We start from the raw sequence: 20045 nt of genomic DNA on the forward strand, positions 1-20045 counted from the left end.
TTGTTGTTTGGCGGGTCCGGGCTGGGGATTCGAACCCGCCACCTTAGGTGTACGTGGCTGGCGCCTTAGCCAGTTGAGCTATAGGCGCCGAGCCTACTGTTTTGTTAAGTAAAAAAGATGAATGCAGGCTCGGCGTCCATAGCACAGTGGTTACAGTGCCAGCCACATATACCAAGGTTGACAGGTTCAAACCCAGCCAGGGCCAGCTAACCGACAATGACAACTGCAACAACAACAACAAAAAAAACAGGTGGGCGTTGTGGCAGGCACCTGTAGTCCCAGCTACTTGGGAGGCTGAGACAAGAGAATTGCTTGAGTCCAAGAGTTTGAGGTTGCTGTGAGTTGTGACACCATGACACTCTACCCAGAGTTACAAAGTGAGCCTCTGTCTCAAAAAAAGATGAGATATAGGCTGGGTACAGTAACACTCTGGGAGGCCACGGTGGGTAGATTGCTTGAGCACAGGAGTTTGAGACCAGCCTGAGTAAGAGTGAGATCCTGTCTCTATGAAAAACAGAAAAACTAGCCAGGTGTTGTAGAGGGTGCCTATAGTCCCAGCTACTTGGGAGGCTGATGCAAGGGGATTGCTTAAGCCTAAGAGAATGAGGTTGCTGTGAGCTATGACAGCATGGCACTCTAAGGTAGAAGGGATGTATTTCAATGTGAGAAGTAAGAACGCTAGTGGAATACAGTCCTTTTAAACCTCACTATTAGAACAAGTATTTGTATCAAGAACAAATTCTCTGAGTAAAATTCTGACATAAGGACCCAGCATTCCCACCCTTCCAACTTTTTTCCCCAATTCCCAGGCCTTATTACGCAGATTGGAGAAATGATGGCTGGAGAATAGAAGAAGCTCCCATGGCTAGAAAACCTACTCAGAGAAAGGGAAAGAAGAATTCACAAATGAAAAAAAGAATAGGTCCAGAAAGGAGAATATTAGCTTTGAGGAATTCTTTTTTGCAATTATGTAGAGGATTCAGAAAAATTGAGAAGTGAGAGAGTGAAAGAGAGAAATGCAAGGATTGAAAAAGAGGTACCATAGTACCATTCTTTCTGAAATGTTGGGAGATAATTAGATTGATTTATGTAAATTTGCCTGCTGGACTCTATTTCTTCAAACACAGCACTATACAGAGACCAGGCCACAGTGGGCCCTCAGATATTTTCAGATTACATTTATTATTCATTCATTCATTCAAAAACATTTACTATGCTATGTCCCGGCTGTCAAGCTAAACAAGGGGGATGCAAAGATTAATCAACACAGTACCTGGCCTCAAGCTGCCCATATTTACGAAAGGACAGATATGTAAATAGTGCTAAGTGGTATGATATTACAAGAACACCAAAGGGACACAGGAGTGATAAACTTTAGGAGGGAAAACAGGCGGTGGTGGGAAGGCTTTGGGTCCTTTCTCTTCTGCACCCAGAGGCCTACTCACCTTCAGGCTGAGGTGTCTGGATAAGCACTTCAGAACTTGAGCCATGCTGGCTGTGGCCCGTTCCCGCTCATGGTCTTTGACTGACTGTAACCAGGGGTCCATGTGCTGTGAGAAATAAAGAGAAGCTAAATGATTTATCAGAAAGATTTGGGACCTTTATTGTGTTTAGAAGAAAATATGGAGAGAGAAGTTCCATACTGCTATGGAACTGTAAATGTGACTGAAAATAGTGATACATCAGCTTGGGTGAGAAACCAAAGTGCTGGGATGACAAGAAAGGCATAAAGACCTAGTAGCCAGCTGGGTGATTTGGCTGCTATGGGAGCCCATTTTCTAGATTTATTTTCCCTTTATCCCAATTTCTTCAATTATTTTATTTTTCTATATGTTTTTAGTCCTTTCAAATCTGCTCTGGAAAGAAATAAAGCTAATAACATGCTATTAAAGAACTCTGAGGATGGAGAAATTGTAACAACTGGAACAGTCAGGGAGCAATGAATCCATGAGTGGGTGTGCATAAAGAAGTGGCATTTCAGGTAGAAGAAATGGCTTGATTTAAGCTGCCACGGCAGGAAAGTACCAAGTACAACTGGATAAAAGGGAGAAATCCTTCTGATAAGAATAAAGGCCGATCTGTACTTAGGTGCAAATGATTAATAATAGTTTAAAGTGTTATCCCCTTTCTGGAATAGCCACAACTTTAAAAAGGGCAAGAGAGCAAGATGCTTGAACTGCAGAGAATGCACTCCAGTGAATTAGTGCCTGATGATGGAGTGGCATATACTGGAACAGGTACGGTTAGGGCAGGTGGTCATTGACCTTTGAGTTCCACCTGTTAGGAAGCTTCTTATTCACTAACTCGTAGGGCTCTGTTCAATTAAAACCTTTCTATGCTAGTAAGGATTAATAAGGAATTAATTAAGGAATAGTTATAGAAACCATTTAAACCATTTATTGAAGGCTATTTATCTGATACAGTAGTTATTATCTCCATGTAAAGGTGAAGAAATGAGACTTTGAGAAAGCAAATTCCTTGCAGAATTTACAGCAGGACTTTTTTTTTTTTGAGACAGAGTCTCACTATGTTGCCCTTGGTACAGTGCTGTGGCGTCACAGCTCACAGCAACCTCAAACTCTTGGGCTTAAGTGATTCTCCTGCCTCAGCCTCCCAAATAGCTGGGACTGACTACAAGCACCTGCCACAATGCCCAGCCATTTTTTGTTGCAGTTGTTTAGCTGTTGTTTAGCTGGCCTGGGCTGGCTAGAACCTGCCACCTTTAGTATATGTGGCTGGTACTTTAACCACTGTGCTATGAGTGCCGAGCCTACAGCAGGACTTATAATCAATAAATGGTAGAGTCAGAACTGGAACCCAGGTCTCTGACTCAAAGCTGATAGCTAATATGTGTACTCTTAAATACTATGTTGCCTCCTACAACTTAAGCCTTCCACATTTTTGTCTTCCACTCTCACCAGTTAATAGAAATAGTTTTCCATTTCCCCCTGATATCCTGTTTACCTTACAAATGGTGTCAAGATTTTCCAAATGTGGGTCTTTTACCACCAAACTCTGGAGCATCTCGGAGAATGCCTGGAATGTCTGCCTGTAGAGACACTGAGAAGGCACAGGATCAGTGATGCTCCCCCAACATGAAGCTCCCCCAGCACTGTAATTTTGGAAGCTCTTCTCATCATCTTGAGTCTTTACTCAAGGTTGCAGAACCAGTACCAAAGTCCTGGTGGACAGCATGCAGCATCAGGTGAAGGAGAGTACATCTTCATTTCAAATTTACTCCGTGGCATCACCGGGATCACAGTTAACTGAATCTTAATACATCTGGGGAATTACTTAATGGTCATCAAGATACTCTTTCTGACATCTTGAAACAGAGGAGAATAAAGTTCTCTTGGGTAAGTGCTTTACCAGCCAGTTTACTAGCTGCTGAAGAATAGATCAGGGCCTTTGTACCTACCCTTCCCTCAGCTTGAAAGCTTCACCTTCAGACATACCCATACCCTCTCTCTTCTTTCAACTATCCCCCCGTCAAGAAGGCTTTGCCTGACCACCCATGTGCCTCCCACCACACACAGTACTATTTTTGTTGTTGTTAGAGCAAGGGTCTTGCTCTATTGCCCAGGCAGGAGTACAGTGGTATGATCATACCTCACGGCAACCTCAAACTCCTGGGGTCAAGTGATTCTCTTGCTTCAGCCTCCTGAGTAGCTGGGACTACAGGTAGGTACTAACACATTTGGCTATTTTTTTGTAGAGACAGGTTCTCACTAGGTTGCCCAGGCTGGTCTGTCTTGACTCCTGGCCTGAGGTGAACCTCCCTGCCTTGGCTTCCCTAAGTGCTAGGATTCCCGACGTGAGCAGTTTTGCGCGGCCCATAGTATTCTTTATCCTCCTCTTTCCCTGCTTTTTTTCTCATAATGTTTATTACCAGCTGACAGATTTTATTTATCAGCAGTTTGTCTCTCTGCCCTAGAAGGTAAGCTCTGTGAGAGAGACTGGACTGCTGTATTCCTGCTGCCTGTCAGAGTGCTTAGCACTGCTGTCCCTTAAGTATATGAGTGAATACTCCTACCTTAATTCTAAAGCTGAAAGGAAAAAATGAAGTAATGAAGGAGAAAAAAGCTATCTTCTAATTTAACCACCTATTTTGTTCCCCAGACTTGGCTTAAACGTTTGGGCTAGTTTCAAAGAATCAAATGCGCCCTCTAAAGACCAAAATCAGCAGACCCTGTGGATGGCAAGTTACTAAAGCATGAGTTACCTCTGAGCTGTAAGGCTCACTTGGCATGACTTCCTGTGGCTGGAGAAGATTCCTTACAGAAGGCAGAGCGATTACACTTTTGGTGATAAAACTGAACAACTCAGTTCGATCTTCAGAGCCAAACAGCAAATGCACATCTTGGTAACTGAGAAAAGACAGTTTGGTAATAGCAAGCTGGGACAAGGCTTCAACTTGATATTGATAAACAGGAATCAAAGTAACAAAAAAGGGGAAAGGTAAACTGGCTCATGTATCATTCTATGCAAGAGAGAAATGGCTTATCAGTCTGTTTACATAATTCTCGCATAAGGTTAAAGGGACCCTCTCCCAAGACATCACCAGAGCAATATCCTTCCAAGCTTTTCTTCAGTTCTACCCCAGAGGGAAGCCTGTTACAGTCTAACACAATAAGCCACAGTTTCCCAAAGTGTGCTCTGCTGAACAGTAGTCTGGGGGAACAAAGGGATGAATCAAGTTAAAAACTTCTTAACTACAGGACTTCTCAAGACCTGTCATCCATTTAATCACTGCAGTACAAATCTCCAAGAGAGGTAAACAGTAGGCAGCCCTTCCAAATAGACCTCGGAACATATATGGGTAACCCGGCACTGAATATATTTTGGACAAAACTGAACTCCAAAGATGTTCCAATAGTCTTTCAGGTATGCATGGAAGCATACACGAAATCAAAATTCGTTCTCAAAAACGTGGATTTGGCTTCCCTTTCTCTATCCACATAGCTTTCAAAAATTAAAAATAAGGAACATGGGCGGCACCTGTGGCTCAAAGGAGTAGGGCGCTGACTCCATATGCTGGAGGTGGCGGGTTCAAACCCAGCCCCGGCCAAAAATTGCAAAATACAAACAAACAGACCAAAAAAAATAAAAAAAATTAAAAAATAAATAAAATTGGCTCGGCGCCTATAGCTCAACCGGCTAAGGCGCCAGCCACGTACACCTAAGGTGGCGGGTTCGAATCCCCAGCCTGGACCCGCCAAACAACAATGACGGCTGCAACCAAAAAATAGCCGGGCGTTGTGGCAGGTGCTTGTGGTCCCAGCTACTTGGGAGGTGGAGGCAGGAGACTCGCTTGAGCCCAGGAGTTGGAGGTTGCTGTGAGCTGTGAGGCCATGGCACTCTACCCAGGGGGACAGCTTGAGGCTCTGTCTCAAAAAAAAAAAAAAAAAAAAAAAAAAAAAAAAAAAAAAAAAAAAAAAAAAAATAAGGAACATGTCAGTTGGCTCTGGCCTTAGCCCTGAATGAAGAACAAGGATGCATGTGGAAAGAGCATGTCACCTGAGATCAGCAATGGTGACAAAGACTTCCTGGCGCACAGGGTTTAATAGAGAATTCGGGGGTTCCTCCTGCATCAGTACCTGCAAAGAGAAGAAAAGAACCTGACAGAGTTAGTAATATGCCCACTTGGCTCGGTGCCGGTAGCTCAGTGGCTAGGGCACAAGCCACATACACCTGAGCTGGTGGGTTCGAATCCAGCCTCAGCCTGCCAAACAACAATGACAACTACAACCAAAATATAGCCCGGCATTGTGGTGGGCACCTGTAGTCCCAGGTAGGTGGAAGGCTCAGGCAAGAGAATCTTTTGCACCCAGTAGTTGAAGGTTGCTGTGAGCTATGATGACGCCGTGGCACTATACCCAGGGCAACAGCTTGAGACTCTGTCTCCAAAAAAAAAAAAGAATGTGCCCATTCATTAGGCCACAGGTGATCAGCAAGGTGGGTGGCCTTCAAGAACAAAAGCAAGATCTCCACAGGACTGGCTGCAGGACAATGGCAGAGCTCTGGGTTTATTCTCTTGAGCCAGATCCCAGACCCTGGCTCTGCCTCTTACTAGCAGATTGAACTGACACAAGTTATTTAGCCTCCTTGTAACTCAGTTTCTTCATCTGTGAAACCAGGTAACAGTACTACTTACCTCATGGACCAGCTGTGAGTACTAAACGAGCTAATTCATAATACCTACTAGCCCTCCTTAATTGTTAGCATCTATTACTCTTTTTTTTTTTTTTTTTAGACAGAGACTCACTGTCAACCTAGGTAGAGTGCTACGGCGTCATAGCTCATAGCAACCTCAAACTCTTGGGCTCAAGCAATCCTCTTGCTTGCCTCAGCCTTCTGAGTAGCTGTTTTTGTTTGTTTTTCTAGTTTTTTAGTAGAGACGGGGTCTTACTCTTGCTTAGGCTGGTCTCAAACTCCTGACCTCAAGCAATCCACCTGTCTCAGCCTCCCAACATGCTAGGATCACAGGTGTAAGCCACCTTGCCTGGCCTATTAATCATTATTTTTATTAATGTTACCAGTTATTATCTGTAGTTTAGGCATTCTAACCTCTTTCTACTTAACTACTCATCTCAACTTCCCATGTTTAATATTCTGAATTATTTGTTCTGGAAAAGGAGTAAATTTCCAAATTATAAACTGGCAGAAGGAAAGCTGCTTGGAAAATGTGCAGTGGCACAGAGGGAAAAACAGGGGCTTTGGAGCTGGGCAGTCTCTGGGGTGAGCACTGGCTCTGCCGCTTACTCACTTAGTCGCTGTGTGACCCGGAACATGTATTTAACTGCCTGAGTGCCTGATCTGCACAAGTGAATGAGACATTTCTCAGGCAGTTAATGTCAGGAGCAGATGGAAATGGCTTCTGTGGAAGCCTCTCTGGGAACTGCCCCCAGTCCACAGGAATGGGCATCTCAGAGCCATGTGTCTGCCAAGTCACTCTGTCCTACTGGCCACAGCTCATTTGTCCAGGAGCAGATACCAAGGCCAACTGGATGCTCTCAGGAATCAGGACAAAGCACTTTAATCTCAGTCTGGCTAGACTTCCAAAAAGGAGGACATTTAGAATTGGGGGGCACTGATCCCTCTGGACAAGGTAACAGGGTTGGCCAATTTGGGGGAGGGAGAGGAGAGAGAGAGAATTGGAAATCCATACATAGGAGAAGACGTTCTCCCTGAGTTTGTGGAAGCTTTTTATTTTCTAGAGAAATCTCCTTCCTGGGGCAGGCTCCTCCTTTGGTGGTTCAGCTGCCTCTAGTGGATTTCTCTTACTTGCCACCAAAAAGACCTCACTAAGGAACTCAGGAGGCAGTAATTGTCAATACATATCACCAGATTCCCCTTCTTGCCCCTCTCTAATTTTCTCTTCTGCAGGGGAAGCCAAGAGTGAGATGACCCCTAAGCAAGAGGATCTGTAGCTGAGGGGTGGGCCCTTGGGCCATTCCTCACATCTAGTCATTTGTTAATTACTTCCGTCACTTGTGTTGTATGGTCTCAATAAAAGGCTAGTGGGGAGGTGGCTTGGAGCTCCCCTGCTAAGAAGGCAAGCCCGCCTTCTACAAGCTTGTACTTCTAATCCATGTCATACCTGGTTCCTTCCTGCGGTGATCAAGTCCAGAGCCACAAGGGCCCAAAAGGTTGCGACACTCTTCTCACTTTCCAACTCTAGTCTGACCTGGACCTTGCTGGTGGGCTGCTTCTCTCACTTACTTCCCCAAAGAGCTCATTTATTTTTATGGGCTTTATAGTCTGGAAAGGACAAATCTTAAGACTGTCTTCAGCCCTGACAGCTCTCCCAAGACTCTACTGCACCTCATCTAATTATCTCAAGGGCACTGCCACTAAAATGGCCTAGCGTTTGCTGTTAACAAGTACCGTATTTTGTCATGTATAATGCACACTTTTGTCTGGATTTTTGAGGGAAAAATAAGGATGTGCATTATACATGGGTGCTAGTAATTCCATATCTACATAAGCATTCTTTTTTTTTTTTTGAGACATAGTTTCACTATGTCGCTTTCAGTAGAGTGCTCTGGTGTCACAGCTCACAGCAACCTCAAACTCTTGGGCTTAACTGATTCTCTTGCCTCAGCCTCCCAAGTAGCTGGGACTACAGGCACCTGCCACAATGCCTGACTATTTTTTTGTTGCAGTTGTCACTGTTGTTTAGCAGGCCTGGGCACTAATTAAGAGGCACTAAGGACAAGTCTGGTTTGAACCCACCCACCTCAGTATATGTGGCCAGCGCCCAAACCACTGAGCTACAAGTGCCAAGCCACATATATAAACCTTCTTGTGTTTTGTAATTATTTGTTGCATAAAATTTCTTGTACCATAATATGTTAAAAAAGAAATGCTAAAATTCCTTTATAATACAAAAAGCAAGTACCTAAATATAAACAAATAAAATGTGAATTAAAAAAATAAAACAAAAACCCATTTTTCCCTGAAAGTTTAAGCCAAAAATGTGAGTACATATTTTACATGGGAGCATATTATACAGGGCAAAGTATGGGGTAAGGTCATTGTCAACCCCGTTCAAAGGACATCCTTTCGGTGCCCTTTCCTGGGGCTCATTAAAGAAGTGATTTATGACTCTTTTTTCTTTTGTTCAAGCCCTACACCCTATCAATTACAGTAATAGCCACTCTCTGCTCCACACAATTTCTGGGACTCTCCATTCCTAGAGCCATTTTCCTCACCTGTCCATTGAAGGCTATGCCTCTTAACAAACCCTCAGGCCTATGATCCCCTTTGACTTCAATCCACTCGATTTACTTCTGCCAGGATAATCTCCTTCATTTTTTAATCAATTGTGTATTAAAGGATTATTATTTGTTTGCAATTATGCTAGCCACTTACAGAGAATTCAGAAGTGAAAAATTATTTTTTTTGTCTGTAAAGTACTTGTGTAATAGGAACCTCTTTAGGTGACCACCCAGATCCCAGCGATCACCCCTTCTCTCTGGGAATGCCACCAACACACAGGGAGGGACACCCAGAAGTTATACCATTACTATATGATCTACCCCCAGACATATGTGACTGATGCAGGGGTGGAGAACAGACCCAGTCTAGGACAATCAGGTTCTCTCTTGCCGTCTGGAATTTTAGAGTGACAGAGACTGGGAGCTGCTGGAGGTTTGAGTCATGCTGATGGCAGAGCAGCCCCTGCCACTGAGACAGACCTGTAGGGCTGTGCTGGAACTTGCTTTTCTGGAAGCTTTGTTAAATTTTTTCATTAGAGTCAAAGAAAGATAATCCAGCATCCCTTTTTTTTTTAAACTTAAAGGAGCCAGAGTTGATTTTTGTTGTTTGCTCAAGAATAATCCAGACCAATCCTATCAAAAGGAGACATTTTGTCTCAAAAGTGAAAGCCAGATACGTATGAATTATCTCCATTGTACAGGTGGAGCTACTGAGGCTTAGAAAAGCTCAGCTGGCTAAGGTAGGTAGGATCTTGTGGAGAACCCCAGGTGCAGAGTTGAGTCCCAAGGTGACAGAGGAGAATTTTTTTTTTTTTTGAGACGGAGTCTCAAGCTATTGCCCTAGGTAGAGTGCTATGGCATCATAGCTCACAGCAACCTCCAACTCTTGGGCTCAAGCAATCCTCTTGCCTCAGTTTTTCTATTTTTAGTATAGACGGGTTCTCCCTTTTGCTCAGGCTGGTCTGGGACTCGTGAGCTCAAGCAATCCACCTGCCTTGGCCTCCCAGAGTACTAGGATTACAGGTGTGAGCTACCATGCCCGGCCTGGCAGAGAATTAAGAGGCACTAAGAGGATAAGTCTGGTTATGTTAAAGTTCTATTATAGCAGCACTTGGTGCCCATGTCTCCTGTTGAGTCACAAAACACATCCCCCTGGGCACTCTGCCATACTGCAGGATGAGGAATGCTGGCCTTGGCACAGCTAAGTAGTAATCTCCAGCTTAACATCTGAAGTCCCCACCCAGGGGTCCCTTTTCTCTTCTCTTAACCTTATCCATTATATCCTTCAGGGATTAGATGAGGAGATTCACCTGGATTAATTTCACCCAATCTTGCCATCACTTTATTCTATATCCCAGTTGCCATAGCATTCTCTTCTCTTCTCATAGGTTCTCTTCTCTTCTTTCTTTTTTTGTTTTTAGAGATGGGAGTCTCACTGTATTGCCCAGGCTTGAGTGCAGTGGCTACTCACAGATAATAACTCACTATAGCCTCAAACTCCTGGGCTCAAACAATCCTCCTACCTCACCCTCCTGCGTAGCTGGGACTACAAGTAGGCAGCCTCATGAACAGCTTCTTTTATTTTAAAGTTCTCAACAGATTTCTTATATAGCTTTTTTCATTTTGAGGTAACAGACACACAATAAACTGTTTATACCTGAAGAGTGCACTTTGAGCCTGGGACAGTTGCTCATGCCTATAATCTTAGTACTTTGGGAGGCTGAGGTGGGAGGATCCTTTGAACCCATGAGTTTAAGGCTACCATGAGCTATGATCACTCCACCGCACTCCAGCCAAGATGACAGAGACCCTATTGCAAAAAAAGTGTTACACGTAGATGACTTTTTATATATGTATAATCTATGAAACCATCACCCCCATCAAGATAATGAACATTTTGATCACTGCCAGGTTTCCTTGTGCTACTTTGTAATTCCTCTCTCCTTCTCCTCCCGACTCTACACCTCTCTCTAGGCAACCATGGATCTGCTCTCACTGTAGATTAGTTTGCATTTTCTAGAATTTTATACAAATGGAATCACACAGTGTATCATCTTCTTTCATCTGGCTCCTTTCACTCTGCATAATATTTTGAAATTCTTCCAAGTTGTAGCATATATCAATTGTTCATTCTTTTTTATTCCTAAGTAGTATGCCATTGAATTAAGATACAGTATTACAATTTGTTTATCCACTCATCTGCTGATGATCATTTGGGTTTTTTCTAGTGTTTGGCTCTCATGTACAGAGCTGCTACGAGCATTTATGCATCCTTCTTTGTGAGGACATATGCTTCATTTCACCTAGGAATGGAAATTCTGGGGCATATGGTAAGCACTTGTCTAACTTTTAAAGAAACTACCCAACTGTTTTCCAAAGTGGTTGTGCCAGTTCACATTCCTACCAGCAGTGTCTAGGAGTTTTAGTTGCTCCATATCCTCACCAACATTTGGTACTGCCTTTCCATTTTATTTTAGCCATTTTGTTCTTAGTAGGTAGTAGCTGAATCTTCGTATGGTTTTAACTTGCTTTTCCCCAATCACAGTGATGGAGCATCTTTACATGTGCTTATTTATACTCTTTGGTAAAGTAACATAACAGAATTTTTCCCCTTTCCTGTCCACTTTCTGCTGTTGGCTTGTTTGGCTCTTTTTATTTGGAGATGTAAGAGCCATGCACTTGTGAGGATCACGAGAAGACTGACAAATGCCTTAAAATTTTACTTCTCTATAATGACCCTGTCTTTTTCCTCCTTGTGGATTCCTTATGGCCTGCAGGGAGTTTGTGGACTTGTAAAGTGTGGCAGTGAGCCATGTAATTTCTCATGGACACTGGCTACCCTTAACTTCTAGACTGAATCCTCTGCCAGCACACCACTTTAATATTTAATGTGGGCATTTCACTAGTGGTTGGACAGATCCAAACGCAAAGCAGGGGGCAGTTCAGTGTGCTTCTGCTGAGATTTGCATCTGTGGATCTTCTGAGCTGGCTGGTGGAACCATGTGGCAACTCATTGCGGTCAGTGGAAGTGGAACTTTCAGAACATGCCACTTTGGCTGAGTTTTATGGCTCCCTACAGTTGTTCTTCTAAGGAGTATACCCAAGTATTTAATAGAAATTTGCATTCATTCTTAGATGTGCATTATATCATTCTGTTCTTTCTATTGGATTATTTGGCATGATTCTCAACCTATTTACTTACTGAGGTATGATCACTTCCAAATGGATTGTAAACTCTTTGTTTTTGAGACACATTCTCACTCTATTGCCCTGGGTAGAGTGCTGTGGCATCAGCCTAATTCATAGCAACCTCACACTCTTAGGCTCAAATGATCTTGCCTCAGCCTCCCAAGTGCCTGGGACTATAGGCACCCACAACCACTCCCAGCTAGGTATTCTTTTTTTAGTAGAGATGGGGGTTGTGCTCTTGCTTTCCAGACTGCTAGGATTACAGGCATGAACCACTGTGCCCTGCCTGAATTGTAAACTCTTGAAGGGCAAGGATTAAAGTTTATAGAAAATTTATGACCTTTATCAAAGCACCAACGTGTACTAGATACAGAAGATCCTTGGTAATGTCTACCACTTAACAAAACTGTTGGGCGGTTAGACTTCCATTTTAAAAGTTAATCATCAGTCTAATCAGCCTTATGGATCTGTGGTATGAGAAAGAAATACTTGTATTGCTAGGGTATATAAGAAATCTCACAATCAAGATTTTAGAACTTTAGTGAAACTGAAGGGGGCATTTCACAGATGAGAAAACTAAAGCATTAAGAAGTTAAGTATTAGCTTAAGTGCATCACCTCCCACCTCCTTTGTAAAGCCTTCTGGACCCTTTGACAGGGACTCACTCCTCTATGCCCCTAGGATATCCATCTAAGTTTCTGCCAATAGTCCCTGTGACACTTGGTTATACTTTCTTGGCTGCAATGAACAGGGATTATGTCTTCTTTGTCTTTGTAGCCCCAATTCCCTAGATAGTGCCTGGAACTGTCAGGCATTTTAATAAAGGAATGAATAGATGACCTGGTGGCAGAGCGTGGTTGGAGTCAGTACAAATAGGACAAAATACAATAGTAATGCTAATACAATGTTTCTTAAATGCATAATGTGTTCCATGTTACATGGCTTACATTTCTTATTTAAAGCTCACAATAGCTCTGCGAAGTAGAGATAGTTATTCTTACTTTACAGATGAAGAAACTGAGGCAATGACAAGTAATTTCCCAAGGTCAATCAGCTCAAGGCAGAGGTGGCACTTGAACCCAGGCATCGGATTCCAGAGAATCAGCAGTCTGAGTGGTGTCTCAGAAGCACTGCTTGACTAATGACAATGGAGCATTGGCCGTGTTGAGAAATTTAAAGCCTGTTCCTCTCCTTTCCATTCTTCTACTCATTGGTTTTCAAGGGTAATTATATTTGTGGGGTACCCCTGAGTATTTCTCCTCATGCGGAGATAGTGATGTAAGAAGAGTTGAAGGTAATTAATAACATGGGTGAAGCCACTAAAACATGTGTTGGCAAAGTCACTGAATTTGTGTGGTCAATAACTTGTGGTAAGATCCCAATACTTACATTTAGGATATGCACAATCTTTGCTGTGTGGCTATGAATGAATGACTCTGTGGTTTCATCGTAAGATAAAGTTCGGCTGAGAGTGGACAAAGATCTTAGGAATGTCAGCTTTTCAAGTTCACCCTGAATTTGTAGAAAAATGATAAAAACACAGTTATATACTATGATCTTATTTGATTAATTGTAGAGGGCTTTTGAGAAGTTTCTGGAAATGTTTTTAAGCATCTGCCATCTCCTTCAATCCAATCTCAGTCACTTATTATAAGGAATAAATAAATTACAGAGGATTTCAGTGAAATTCCTTGTCCATTGGCCCTCCCTTGGTTGGAACCTCATTTCCCTTCTCTCTAGATTAGTAAGTGCTCCAGGATGGCTCTCCCCATCTTTAGTCTTTGTTTTCCTCCCCACCTGCCCTGTGTAGTGCTGCCTGATTAAGCTTCCTAAAGGTGGCCTCTGAGGCTGTTACTGCTAATCCTGTTGATGTCATTAAAGATTCATTATTTTCATAATAAGGTTGAGTACATTGGATACTTTTTCTTCCATTCTTGAGATACTTTGTTAAGAAGAATATTCTCCAGTTCCATCCATGAAAGCTATAACCCAATTTTAGCCTAAGAATACGGGTAAAGGGGAGAGGGAGGGGAGAGGAGAAGGGAGGATGGGTGAAGGGAAGGCAATTGGTGGGATCACGTCTATGGTTTATCCTATAGGGGTACATGTGAGTCTTTCTAAATGTAGAATATAAATGTCTTTTTTTTTTTTTTTTACTTGAGACAGAGCCTCAAGCTGTCCCCCTGGGTAGAGTGCTATGGCTTCTGCTCACAGCAACCTCCAACTCCTGGGCTCAAGTGAGTCTCCTGCCTCAGCCTCCCAAGTAGCTGGGACCACAGGCGCCCGCCACAACGCCCGGCTATTTTTTGGTTGCAGCCATTATTGTTGTTTGGCGGGTCCAGGCTGGATTCGAACCTGCCACCTTAGGTGTAGGTGGTTGGCGCCTTAGCCACTTGAGCCACAGGCTCCGAGCCAAATATAAATGTCTTAATACAATAACTAAGAAAATGACAGGAAGACTATGTTAACCAGTTCAATGAAAGTATTTCAAACTGTATATAGAAACAACACACTGTACCCCATGATAGTATTAATGTACACAGCTATGATTTAATAAAAAAAAAATAAAATTTAAGAAAAAGAAATTAAATGGTCTGAACCAATTTAAAAAAAGACTCATTATTTTGTCTTTAAGGTTTGCTATTAAAATGTAAGTTCTGACTTGAAGAATAAAATCTTTTTGTATTAATATTCTCTTTTTCTGATTATAATAAAGCAATATCTCTTTATTGTTATTCTGATTATAAAAGCAATATCTCTTTTATAGTTTCATAGAAACTGTGAAAAAATAAAGTACAAGAAAAAAAATAAAAGACACCCATAATTCCACAACCTTGAGAAAATTTCTTCCAGTCCCTTTCTCCTGCACACAGATGATGTAAGCTGGTACAAGTTCTCCAGAAAGCACACAGCAATGCACTGCAAGAAGGCCCTATTTTCTCTCATAGAGATTATACAACCACCAGACAATGGCTTTCTCTGCTCCAGTTTTGCCCTGTCCAGTTCATGTCCTCACCTGTTGCCAGATTCAAACTTGATAAGGTAACTCCTTATCCTCAACGGCACAACTATTGAGGGTGAGGCCCTTCCCAACATGACCTCAACTAACTTTAAATGGGCTTTTGCCCATTCTGAGCTCCAGTCAAATTAACTTTTAGATTGCCCTTTCTTGCTTCTGTGCTTTGCACGTTTGGACTTTTCTATACTTCTTCTTGCTTACTGACAAAAATCAGTATATATTTTAAGACACGGATCATGCAATTTCTCCTGAACTAGGGTCAGGTGCCCTTCCTACGTGTATCTATAAACCACATGAATAAGTTGCTATCAAGGCATTTGGGTTTTTTTGTTTGTTTGTTTTTTATTTACTTATTTCTTGTTTACTAACCACTATGTTAACAAGGAGTATCAAGGTATTTGTTGATACTCTGACATCATTAACTTCTTATTCATCTATTTTCCTGTCAAGTCAGGTCAAGGCAGGAAATGGGGTGTTTTGTTTTAATTCACTGCAGCAATCCAGGCCCTTCATTAGTTACAAAAATGCAAATAAAGCCTGGCTGACATGAAGTATAATGAATAGTCCAAATCAAAAGTGAAGACCAGGCTCAGCGCCCATAGTTCAGTGAGTGGGGTGCCAGCCACATATCCCGAGGCTGGTGGGTTTGAGCCTGACCCAGGTCTGCTAAATAACAATGAGGACTCCAATCAAAAAAAAAAAAAGAAAGAAAGAAAGAAATAGCTGGGTGTTATGGTGGGCGCCTGTTGTCCCAGCTACTCGAGAGGTTGAGGCAAGAGAATCGCTTATGCCCAAAGAGTTTGAGGTTGCTGTGAGCTGTGATGCCACAGCACTCTACCGAGGGTGACATAATATCTCAAAAAGGAATAAAAAAGTGAACACCAACAATATCCAGGCTTTAAGTATCTTACTTTTTTTGGTATTCAACATAAAGAAAATGTATAGCTTGTTGAATTTTCACAAACCAAAAATACTTATGTATTTAGTGACAGATCATTACAAGTATTCCAGAAGTCTCTGTCATCTTCTCCTCCAATGGAGGATCAGTTTTTTTAAAAATATGTAAATTGACAAATTATATTGTATATGTTTATGGGGTATAAAGTGATACTATGATTTTTTAAGTATATTACAGTAAAATTGATTTGGGGGGCAGTGTGTGGATTTGTGCACTGTAATACACGCAAACGTGCATGAAATCACCACCACAATCCAGATACCGAACAGTTCCCAGGTGCTATTCCCTTTGAATCATACCTTTTCCCCATTCCTAATTCCTGGGTATCACTGATCTGTTCTTCATTACTACAGTTTTGTCTTTTAGAGAATGTCACTTAACTAGAATCATATCATATGTAACCTTGTGGGACTGACTTCTTTCACTCAGCATAATGCCTCCTAGATCCATCTAAGTTGTTAGAGGGACCACTAGTTCATTCCTTTTATGGCTGAATAGTATTCCACGTTATGGATGTTCCCTAGTTGGTTTACATGTTGAATAGACTTTTTTAATCTTACCACTCCAACTCTCAGTATCTAGCACAAGCCTTATAAATGCCAGGTGCTCATTCCTTATTTGCTCATTGGCTACCTGGGATTTAAAAGCCATATAGAAGGGGAATCTCTGGGAATACTAACTAAAGAGAATTTACTGTGATTCTTGCTTCTCATGAAGCTTCATGCTAAGTAGGCTACTACACAGTTGGATGAGAGATGTTAAGATACAGAAGTAAAATGAATGGATTCACTTTTTCATCAATTAGACTGATAACGATTATAAACAAAAATAATACTAATTTTGGACAGTTGTAAGCAACTAGCATTTAACATTATATATTTTGCTGGTGAGAGTATAAACAGGCTTAACATTTGTGGGCATAAATTTAATAGTACCTATTAAAAGTCTAACAAAAGTGTATACCTTTTTATCCAGCAATGGCATGTCTGGGAATTTACGCTAGAGCAATCATCTGAGGGGTACACAATAGATGATATACAAGAACATTTGTCAAAAAACTATAACAACAACAACAACAACAACAAAAAGAAAACTAGAAAGAAACTAAATAGCTAATAATGGCATGTTATGATATTCATTTCCTTATATATTCTTTATTTTTTTTATTGTTCTTAGGACTAAAGATCAAAGTTTTTATCCTGGTTGCCAAGGCCCAGCATGGTCTATCTCCATCTCTTCAGCCTCACCTGGTGCCACCCTTCCCTTCCACCACCATGATTTGAGCATACTGGTCTTAAGTTCCTCAAATATGATATTCTCCTTTCTGTACAAGGTTGTTAAGCATACCTTTTCCTATTTCTGGAACACTAACGAACCCTAATTCTAACTTCTGATTTTTCCTATTCATTTCTCAGATCTAATCTTAAGGGTTACTTCCTCAGAGATGCCTTCCCTTACCTCCAGGTTAAGATAAGTTCTTCTGGCCAGGCATGGTGGCTCACGCCTGTAATCCTAGCACTCCAGGAAGCCTAGGCATGTGGATTGCCTGAGCTCACAGGTTTGAGACTAACTTGAGCAAGAGTGAGAGCCTGTCTCTAAAAATAGTCAGATGTTATGGTGGGTGCATATAGAGCCAGCTACTCAGAGGCTGAGGCAAGAGAATTGCTTGAGCCCAAGAGTTTGAGGTTGCCATGAGCTATGACGTGACATCATTCAACTGAGGGTGACAAAATGAGACTGTCTCAAAAAAAAAAAAAGATAAGTTCTTCTGTTACATGCTCTCACTGAATACATGCATGAATGAATGACTCACTTAAACAGTGGGCTACTGTGCAGCTATTAAGTAGAATAATATGGATCCATAGTCACTGACCTAGAAAATTTTTTCTCCCACCAAATATGATGGTTTTTCCCTATAATGGACAGAGAAAAAAAGCCTAAGAATTTATAGACCAAATCATTAACAATAGTTATCTCGGCTCAGTGCCTATAGCTCAACTGGCTAAGGCGCCAGCCACGTACACCTAAGGTGGCGGGTTCGAATCCCCAGCCCGGACCCGCCAAACAACAATGATGGCTGCAACCAAAAAATAGCCAGGCGTTGTGGCGGGCGCCTGTGGTCCCAGCTACTTGGGAGGCGGAAGCAGGAGACTCGCTTGAGCCCAGGAGTTGGAGGTTGCTGTGAGCTGTAATGCCACGGCACTCTACCCAGGGGGACAGCTTGAGGCTCTGTCTCAAAAAAAAAAAAAAAACAAAACAAAACAATAGTTATCTCAGAAGAGTAGTACTAAGAAGATTAACTTAATTTTTTTTTTTTTAACACAGTCTCACTATGTCACCTTTGGTAGAGTGCTATGCTTCACAGCTCATAGCAACCTCAAACTCTTGGGCTTAAGAGATTCTTTTGCCTTAGCTTCCCAAGTAGCTGGGACTACAGGTGCCTGCCACAACACCCAGCTATTTTGTGTTATTGTTGTTGTTATTGTTGTTGCAGTTGTCATTGTTGTTTAGCAGGTGTGGGCTGGGTTTGAACCTGCCAGCCTGGGTATATGTGGCTGGTGCTATAACTACTGTGCTACAGGCGCCAAGCCTAACTTTTAATTTTTATTATGTTTTTCTTTGCTTTTACATGAATTTTATTATTTTATATATAATTTATAAATATATAAAATATATTTTTTACAAATATAAAACAATCATAAATGTTATAACCTATAATATAAAATTATTTGTATAGTGAACAATATATGTTTAATATATTTGTTAAAATGGAGGAATGAGCTAAAAAAACTCATAGATTGCCTGTGCATACCTTTAGCTCACCATTAAAAACCTCCTGGATGGACTGGATCAGCCTCTCAGTGCTGGCCTCTTTGAGGGGCTCCTCCTGGGTCAGGGATTCCAAGCTACCTGAGAGAGACTCCTGAGGGAGTGTAGGGATGTCAGAGAGGTCCGCATCTAATACCAAAAGAAAGACACCGGGTGATGCCTCAGTACTGTGTATACAGGATAGACAGGTCCTGTTCTATCCTTCACTACATGATCTGTGACCTTGAACAAGTCCCTTCCCGTCTGCTAATTTGATTTCTCCACTATAAATTTGGTGTTCTCTAAGGGCTTCCTAAGCTACAAAAACCTCTGGTATTGCGCTGTAGCAGAATAGTAAGAACACAGACTTATTTTTATTTTTTATTTGCAGTTTTTGGCCAGGGCTGGGTTTGAACCCACCACCTACGGCATATGGGGCTGGTGCCCTACTCCTTTGAGCCACAGGCGCCACCCTAGAACATGGACATTTGATGTCAGTTTGAGGCGAGTTGGAATCTTAGCTGTACCACTTTATTAGTTGTATGACCTTTACCCAGCTAGTTGGCGCCCTGGAACAGTAGTTTCATTGTAAGCATTAAATGAAGTACTATGTGCAAAGAACTGCTCCCAGTAACTGGCACGTAGTAAACCCTTAAGTGGTAGATACTATTCAAACTCAAAAGTCTGGGACTCTGTAGTGACAAGAGCTTAAAATATACAGGCAGTCCCTGGGTTACAAACAAGATAAGTTCTGTAGGTTTGTGACCTACATAGGGAAGTTACTGGGGCAGCTGGGGTTAAAGGAACATGCTGCCCTGTGCAGCCCACATAACAGACGGCAAGAGCACATGTGCTCTGAACCACATCCAGGCATTCTATAGAAAGTCATAAACAACCAAGGATGCTTGTGACCAGTCTTTTGTAGAAGTCCCGGCATATGGACGTATAATCTGACATATGGCAGATTAAGTTTTAAGTTAATATTTAGGCACCTGGGCCAGAAGTTAAGTTACAAAGAAACAGAAATTAAGACACAATAGAAAGCAGGTCCCACTTCCTTACACACAAAGATAGATACAGTTAGACAACTTATGTAATCCCCTGAACATTTAGTTTTCTTTGGCAACCTGCTTGGGTCCCCCTCTGTGCACACTGCTCTCCCCTTTTCCTCTTCAATAAAGCAATTTCCGGCTCAGTGCCTGTGGCTCAAGCGGCTAAGGCGCCAGCCACATACACCTAAGTTGGTGGGTTCGAATCCCCAGCCCAGGCTCGCCAAACAACAATGATGGCTGCAACCAAAAAATGGCCGGGCGTTGTGGCGGGCGCCTGTGGTCCCAGCTACTTGGGAGGC

The 20045-nt window shown here is 42.1% G+C and overlaps 1 protein-coding gene across 1 annotated transcript in view; it reads right to left on the minus strand.

Annotated features, from left to right (window-relative positions):
* The window catches only part of MROH8 (maestro heat like repeat family member 8), a 73439-nt gene that overhangs the window by 36621 nt on the left and 16773 nt on the right, over positions 1-20045 (minus strand). The window contains exons 3-8 of the mRNA XM_023512028.1: positions 18699-18844; positions 13299-13421; positions 5518-5597; positions 4223-4367; positions 2965-3060; positions 1446-1550 (exon numbers count right to left, since the gene is read on the minus strand). Of these exons, the coding sequence (XP_023367796.1) occupies positions 1446-1550; positions 2965-3060; positions 4223-4367; positions 5518-5597; positions 13299-13421; positions 18699-18844 (695 nt within the window). The remainder of the gene's footprint in view (positions 1-1445; positions 1551-2964; positions 3061-4222; positions 4368-5517; positions 5598-13298; positions 13422-18698; positions 18845-20045) is intronic.

Source organism: Otolemur garnettii, unplaced genomic scaffold (assembly GCF_000181295.1).
Source record: "Otolemur garnettii isolate 467f Iridium unplaced genomic scaffold, OtoGar3 scaffold00023, whole genome shotgun sequence".
NCBI lineage: Eukaryota > Metazoa > Chordata > Mammalia > Primates > Galagidae > Otolemur > Otolemur garnettii.